This window comes from Sorghum bicolor, chromosome 7 (assembly GCF_000003195.3).
Source record: "Sorghum bicolor cultivar BTx623 chromosome 7, Sorghum_bicolor_NCBIv3, whole genome shotgun sequence".
In the NCBI taxonomy this organism is placed as follows: domain Eukaryota; kingdom Viridiplantae; phylum Streptophyta; class Magnoliopsida; order Poales; family Poaceae; genus Sorghum; species Sorghum bicolor.
The window spans coordinates 15,924,032-15,932,037 of NC_012876.2; the positions used below are offsets into that span (position 1 = coordinate 15,924,032).

General features: G+C 44.5%; 1 protein-coding gene across 5 annotated transcripts; it reads right to left on the bottom strand.

Annotated features, from left to right (window-relative positions):
• Positions 2,142-7,518, bottom strand: LOC8073268 (probable E3 ubiquitin-protein ligase XBOS35). Of its 5 annotated transcripts, none has more exons than XM_021465228.1 (11): positions 7,346-7,518; positions 5,599-5,804; positions 5,390-5,449; positions 4,871-4,942; positions 4,583-4,758; positions 4,272-4,432; positions 4,071-4,129; positions 3,947-3,993; positions 3,354-3,494; positions 2,887-2,978; positions 2,142-2,812 (listed from the first exon to the last, which is right to left on the bottom strand). In XM_021465228.1, the coding sequence occupies exons 1-11, from the start codon at positions 7,347-7,349 to the stop codon at positions 2,364-2,366; spliced, it is 1,467 nt and encodes a 488-aa protein (XP_021320903.1). In that variant the 5' UTR covers positions 7,350-7,518; the 3' UTR covers positions 2,142-2,363. The 5 variants fall into 5 exon arrangements, with proteins under 5 accessions (XP_021320903.1, XP_002445308.1, XP_021320904.1 ...); XM_002445263.2 differs by having other exon boundaries at positions 2,160-2,812; positions 6,959-7,517; XM_021465229.1 differs by having other exon boundaries at positions 2,174-2,812; positions 6,964-7,517.

Below are 8,006 nucleotides of genomic sequence, written 5' to 3' on the forward strand. Positions count from 1 at the left end.
TGTGCACATGAAGTAGGTTGGAAGAGCAGACATTACTGAGTTGACCAAGATCAGCCTTCCCTGGTAAGAGAGAAACCTACTAAAGCCAGACAGTTTCCTTTCCATTTTGGATAGGAGGGGAGTGTAGTCCTGGACACTAGGTCTTCAAGTTCCAACTGGGAAGCCCGAGGTACGTGAACGACATGCTTCCTGTTTTGCAGCCGAAGGTGAGGGCCAGATGATTTAGCTTGTCCTCACTTAAGTTGACGGGTAAAAGGCAACTTTTCTGAAAATTGACGTTTAAGCCAGTTGAGTCGGAGAACCCCCTGAGAAGTCCTTTCAGGATGAACAGTTGTTTTGCATCGGCTAGTAAAATGAGCAAAGTGTCATCTGCATACTGGATGATGGGATAGAAGTCATCGAAAACATTAGTCAGGGGGTGGTTTAAGATGCCTTCTTGCCAGGCTCTGTTGATTATACTCTGTAATAGATCAGCTGCTAGGACAAACAAGAGAGGGGAGAGGGGGTCTCCCTGTCTGACTCCTCTTTTACAATGGAAAGGTTTGCCACCTCTTTTACAATGGAAAGGTTTGCCAGATACTCCCTCCATACCGTAAAAGCTGACGTTTAGACAGGAATTGTGCTAACCAAGGAGTGATTAATTAGGGGGTAATCTTCCAACGTTGCCCTTATTAAATAACGTCGTGGGTATCCTATAATCAGGAAACATCCGTAGCTTGGTTGGTGTGTCGTGAGTAGTCTGAGGCAAGTGGGCAGGGTTCGATTCCTGTGGCCCCTAGTTTTTTTTTCCTTCATTCACGATTTTGCATGGCCCTGTCAATTTTGCATGGCACTGCACTGAGGGCGGCATCGTGTTGCCGCGTTTTTTTTTGGCTTTTGCCCGCTTTTTTCTGAGTCCGTGGCCACGACGTTCTCCGACACCACATCCAAGTCCAGTGCGTCGATGGAGTCCATGGCCACGCCGGAAACGATGGAGTCTTGTGCCTTCGAGTCCATGGACACCATGGCCTTCGAGTCCAGCGCGTGGATGGAGTTCGCCTCCGTGGAGTCCGTGGTCTCCAAGTCCAGAGCGCCAACAGAGTGCTGCGCCTTGACGGAGAGGAAGTCCATGGCCTTGAGCGAGCAGGAGAGCGTGGCGCGGCGAACCAGTGGTGCGAGCAGGAAGTAGGCGCGCGAGCGTGGCAGCGCGGCAAACTCTAGAAGCGATGGCGGCGAGGGCACGAGCAGGAAGGCAAGCGCGTGCCGGCGTGCGTGCTGCGGAGAGGAAGAGCCGAAGAGACGCGCGTGCTGCTTGATTACGGGGCAGCGATGAAGTGCTACGAGGCAGTGCCATTAATACGAGGTGAAGCTGCGCAGTCACGAGCGCAACGGGCGGCAATAGGTAGGGGCATTCGCGTCCGTATTCCACTCCGCAGCCACTCGACGTCAACTTATACGAAAACGGATATTGAGCCCAGAACGACAGCTTTTACGGTATGGAGGGAGTATGCCATTAAGAAGGACTGATGGCAGCTCTTTTACCCAGTTCGTTTAAAAAAAAAAAGAGAACCACAAAATAATTTAAGGACGTCCTTACAATTATAAGTTGCAGACCCAAAATAATATCTCCACGCTCACATAAGCTATATATTATGACATGGCTGCTTTGGACCATGCTTGAGGCACTCAAATAGTTTAGGGTCCTCTACTCATGTAATTTGATAGTTCGGGACATGATGAGAATGACGCCATAGTTTTGACTGCCAATGTAATTTGCTCGCACATTATCCACTACTCAAACGCTGCATTTGGTGTTGGCTTGACGCATGTAAGCATATTTAAAATGGTTCAATCCAAGTCATGCATTTTACTATGACAAAATTCTATTTAGAATAACACTTTGCCTCAAATCGTCATTTCCACGGTTTTCCAATGGCATCATAACCTCCTCTTGTCCTTTTTACTATGACTAAGTATTCCACAAAGAAAAAAAAATCGACAGTAAAAGTCATATAGGTGAACAAATATACAAATATCTACAATATCAAACAAAATTCACTAGATACGCCATTTCAGCGATAACTTTGAAACTTGTTTAAAGTTAGATATGCTTGACTTAAGACAAAACTAAAATGATTTACAATTTAGAACGAAGGAAGGGAGTATTAACTTGCCGGCGATTGCAAGACAGAGATGGTATATACTTCACATATAAGTAATGAACACGGGCCATGTACACAAACAGATCTTCACAACAAGAACTGCATCATATTACATAACAAGGAAACAAACCAAGAGAACCTTGAACATACACTGCACAAGTTTAAATTCCCAAACCCTAAAAACTCACAGGAAGAACGGCACAAAACCAACAAGGCATCTTTTCAAAACTCCGAATATCTCCTAATTCTTTCCCTGTATGACGATGAACGCTGCACATCAGGCCTCAGGCAGCTGACGAGGCAAGGCACTGCCTCTTCAGCTCCTGTGCAGTTCAGCTTTATGGATGACAGCTTCCCAGAGCCAATGGATATAAAAGAAGAGCATCCCAGCTGAACTGAGGACGAGCGCAACCGACGCATATCACTCCGTCGCTGCAAGGACCTGCCATGATCAGGACCAGTGCTTGCGCCTGCTGCACATAGAGCTAGCGATGCACTTGTCCATGGAAGCTCCTTTATTGGGGTAGTGCTGGTGAGCCTCATGAAGGAGACAATGGCATGCCGACACAAAGGGCAGGATATGGAGCCAGGAACTCCGCGGATGGATGTTGAGCTGCTAGTGGTGGAGCACAAGTAGAGTGCACATTTGGTGCAAAACTCATGGCCGCAACCTATTGTAACAGGTATTCATCAATGGTGTTTGCAGGGTTAAAAAACCCACTATGAGAGTCAAATTTTTCAGTACCTTCTGCAGCTACAGTGCATTCCACCTCCAAACATATGACACATGGATCCTGACAAGTGGATGAGGCAGAAGTTTTCCTCCATCCACATTCCCTGCGAAAGATCAATGAAGGGTCAGGGACTCAGGGTTGGATTCATAATTAGTTGATCATGCATTTGGAAAGATAAGAGAAAACCTGACAGTGCTATTCTATTTTTTGTGGTGTTCAAAATTTGAAATGAGCATCCTATCAACATTCTACACCCAATGAAATGCAGCTTCTCCCAAGGTGCAGTAAAACTCTGATGTTTTAGGGTCACAATGGTAATAGGTAAAATGCTGCTGTAAAACATTGGTGGTAGTCACCTCTTCCACCAGAACAAGGAATGTGGATACAACTACTTGAGCAATCTAGGTATCATGTCAATACAAATAGTGGCATTTAATGTTATGAATACCTACATATTTTGACGGGCATTTGAACTCACCGGGCAATTTTGACAATGCTCATCAGTGGTAGACAAAGGTATGGTGAAGGAAGAATACGCATTCGATTTTCTGGTTGCTTGCTTAGAATACCTTCAATACTAGTTTTGTGCCACGAACGAGCCACCAATAAAGGAGTCAACCTTTCAAGCAAAAGCATGGTAAAAGTGTAAGCAATCAAAATAATTGACATGGAAATCCTTTTCTGATATTAGCATGCCCCAAGCAAGTGCCCTTCCTTAATTGGACAACAAAAGTTACAAGTTTGATACATGGTATAACTTAAGGCAGCATATTCGGAGTTTGTATAAGCACAAATTTTCAGCAACAGGCTTAAGGTTTTGAGTAAACCACATAAGGAAGATGGCCGAATAAGGAAGACACTACTCAACACTAATAAGCATATAGAAATAGTAAAATAGAAGTGCAAAATTTACACAGGTGCTTAAGTAAAGATATCAATACCACTAATTCTGATAAACAAAGAACATAACTTGTACACAGTTATATGTAAAAAAATTATCTTTTCAGTGAGACAAGTTCAATTGATTTGATGCAGAAACAAATATTTTATGATGAACCAACAAGAGCATACCCATTAGCATTTTGAGCTCCCATGTTTGCTCCTGCTGCAATGAGAAGCTGTTTAGCAGATATCAGTAGATGGGAGTTGGCAAATTACTTAGATTTTCATGAAATAGGAAAGTTAACCAACATACTTGGCAGCAAACAGCACTTCCACCACATGCCGCGTAATGGAGGGGTGTGCTCCCTGAACCTGCATGATGGTTGAGTTAATCTAGGATCATAGTAAAAAAGTAAAGAAAGGTGCACTTATCGATAATTTTTTGTGCAGAACCATGTCTATAATAAATTGAATCAGGTTAAACAATTTCCTTCTCTGTTTAATAAATACTCACCAATGAGGTCAATAGTTGAACCATCATTGACAGTAACCTCAGAGACGGAGGCTCCAAGGTCTAACAGCAGCTGCACACTCTCAGCATGCCCATGAAGGGCTGCCAAGTGAAGCGGGGTGACGCCACCATCCGACTTTCCATTAACTAGTCTCTGGAGAGCCCTAAATAGCACCAGAAGAAATGACGCAAATTTATAAGTGATGAGAAGATGACCACACAATTGAATGCCCAGAGTGTACAAGGAAAAATTATGCAAATTTATAAGTGATGGGAAAGATGCCAATATAGGTGAACGTCAGGATTTTACATACACGGCATCAAAGGCATCCTTTTTCATTTGATCTTTGGACTTTGCACGCATAATGGTCCAAAACTCTGACAAACTAGGCACGTAATCAGCCACAAGAAGCCGAATGCACCGAGTATGACCTTTTAGGGCGGCAAAATGAATAGCGGTCGCGCCACTAAAACAATCTCTCCTGTGAATCTAGAAATCCAGATACAGATCACGTGCATAAATAGATATTTCAGACATTTTTGTAAGAGGGAAAAAATCAGACTAATTTGATCCAAGAACATATTAGCTAGTGTTCACTTACATTAGCTTTAAAAAGAACTAGAATCTGTACAACTTTCCAGTGACCATATAGACAAGCTTGCATCAGAGCAGTCTGCACAGTTCAGTGTTCAAAATTAGCACACAAAAAGACAAACATAAAACATAACTGAGAAGAAACATAAACAATAAGGTGAGATGCATTGAAGACCAAGCTGTAGCATCTATCTCTTATCAAATTTATGTATTGAACACATAACAACCAGCGTGCAAACATTGTTTACTTAGCATACAGTATAACTCAACCACGGAAAAGAAGCAAGGGTATAATTCCTCTCATCAAGTTACTAATTCACACTCTCAAAAAAAATAAGTAACCTCAGTTACATATAAACATACAGGACTGCAAAGCCTGCAAGTAGTTTTTGACCATACTGTTACATAATGCATTTCCTAATATAATCCTGAATGGAAATTCACTGCTGATGAAATACTCTAAAGGCAAACAAAGCACAGTGATCAATATGGTTGAAGATCTAAGATGAGAAAGAGAAGAATTTACCTGTCCTCTGCAATTTCTAAGGTTAATATTAACGCCGGATTCGATTAGGAGGGAGACAATCTATCACAGAGGAAGAAGAGGATTATTATGTAAAACAATAACAAGTTCACATAGTAACAAGTAATTAAATGGGTTAACAAAGGCATCTGGATCTACAATTATTGCATACAGATGGGAAAACAATACTATAGATAAAATCAATGGTTCACCTCATGGTGGCCCTTTGCTGCCGAGTAATGGAGAGGCGAGTTCCGGATCCCGAAAGTCGAGTACCGTGCAAGGCGGGGATTGAGTTCCAAGAGGGCTCTAGCCTCCTGGATGTCTCCATCTCTTGCAGCAGAGACAAGTCGCTCCCCGGTCGCCGAGCAACCAAACGAGTCGCCCATCATACCTAAGAGCCCCATGGTGCTTGGACCTATCAGAACACAAATATATGAGCAACACTTCTTGCAGAGACTCTCTAAATACTGGATATCACTTATTGAGCACCCTATGGAACTGAACAGAATCACAGAAAAATCTTGGAGCCAAGATGTATTGAGGCGGGCATCAGAATGGAGAACGATGTTAGCCTTATATCGATATGGGAAGGGAACAACCACTTGGGCACTCCAGAGTCCAAAAGAAACTGATTTGTGAAAAGCCGGGGAATGTGCCACATGTCCACTGGACAATAAACACAAGAATCCTACATAAGCAGGGACGAAATGGCCTCACCGACTCTGTGTTTATGTGAGTGGATAGACAAGGATTCAATGGAAATAAATGGTAGCACAGTTGGGCACTTTCTGCAAGCAAGAATCAACTAACCGAATTGATCCGTTAAACAGGGAATTTGAACAAAGGAACCAACCTCAATCGATCCAATTTGGCACTGGATCCACATATTAGATCAAAGAGCAGAAGATGCCACCTTTGTATGGTAAACAAACTGCCCCAAATTGACTAGGAAGAAAAAGGATCGAAACGAAGACACCATCCTCCCCAACTGATCCAAGAAATGGTAAGCGGCAGGATCTGACGAGCTAAACAATCCCCTCTCTCTCTTTTTTTTTTAACTGCAATTATTAGTTCTCCTACTATTCTGCAGACTGCAAGGCGATATGGTCAGACGGAGGCGGGGGGGCGCAGTAATGGTGGTAGAAGAAACAGCAGCAGAGACGCGTCGCTGTCTCCCCTGTCTCTCTCAGGCAGGAGCCCAACGGCCGTCGGCCCCATCGGCCCGAGGAGGAATGGCACAACTACCAGCGCCGGCATTGAGCTCGTAGATTGACCTTGGACAAGCGAAGAAAAAGCAAGCAGGAACGGCAAACGGCAAACGCGAATCAGTACAAACATTCCCTTTTGTTGGCATTTGATGGGGGAAGAAAGGCGCATTCCACGATTAAAATCGAGCCCGGATCATACTAGCATTTAACCCGAAGCTAGAAAAGGGGATGTCTAGCGTTAAATAGGTAGTACCAAATTACCAAATAAAGATGAGATCTCTCGGCGAAGAAATGGAGACAAGCGGAACGGAATGGCTCTGCGCAAGCAACCAAAATCAAGAAACGGAAGAAGCCGCCTCACCTCACCTCGCCCGCCCGACGACAGGAGGAGAAGAAGTAGGGATCTTCAGGCGGCGGCCGGCGCCGGGGAATCTGAATCCCCGCCTCCTTCTCCTCCTCGGCCCCGCTGGCGCCGGCGCCAACTCATCAAGAAATTAACGACAGCTGTGGACAAGGGCAGAGGGGGAGGAGTAACCGAGGACAGCCCGAGATGGGCGATGGCTCTGGCGCTCTGCGCGTCGTAGTCGTAGCTGTCCTTGTCAGTGGACCGGCGCTGCGTCGTGCAGAGACGGCGCGGGATGGGAAGAACGAGGTGGGGAGAGGGCAGGGGGACAGGACAAGAGACGCATGCAGCAGTGGAGAGCACGAGGAGACGGGAGCTATGACTATGAGGAGGACGAGCACAGACACATGGGAGGGGCTCGCTGCCGCGCCTGCCTGCCCTCGCGGTTCCTGCAGTTTCTCTTCTTTCTTGTAGAGCCGGCCGGTGCGGGCTGTGACTGCTGTCGTCAGACGAGGCGGAGACGCAGAGTAGAGGTGTCCGTCTCAGGCGAATGGCGAATGGCGAATGGCGATTGCTCCCTACTGCTCCGCCCGCCGGCCTCTGCCCTTGGTGGTATCTGAATCGAATCGGAGCAAAGACTGACAGCCAATTTATTCGTTTCCTGCCTGACAGTGACAGTAGTTACCTGAATTACCTGCTACCTAGGCCTTGTTTAGTGTCTGAAAGAGAAAATTTCACGACATTGTAACACTTTCTTTTGTTTGTGGTAATTATTGTCTAATCATGGACTAACTAACTTAAAAGATTCATTTCGTCAATTCCGACCAAACTATGCAATTAGTTTTTATTTTCGTCTATATTTAATACTCCATGCATGCGTCTAAAGATTCGATGTGACGGAGAATCTTAAAAAATTTTGGTTTTTTGGGTGAAAGTAAACAAGGCCCTACTCCGTCCTCACTTTTCCCTCCCAAATTATGAGTCACTCTAATAATTTTTTAAAAAATAAAAACATTTTCAATTTATATAGTAAAATAATAATATTTATATAATATTAAATAAACAT

What these genes read in the sequence shown, in the direction of transcription:
- LOC8073268 (XM_021465228.1), bottom strand. An exon ending in TAGTTCTTTTTAAAGCTAAT is followed by an intron (nt 4,759 to 4,870) that starts GTAAGTGAACAC and finishes CTGGATTTCTAG; the next exon opens with ATTCACAGGAGAGATTGTTT. An exon ending in AAGGATGCCTTTGATGCCGT is followed by an intron (nt 4,433 to 4,582) that starts GTATGTAAAATC and finishes GGTGCTATTTAG; the next exon opens with GGCTCTCCAGAGACTAGTTA.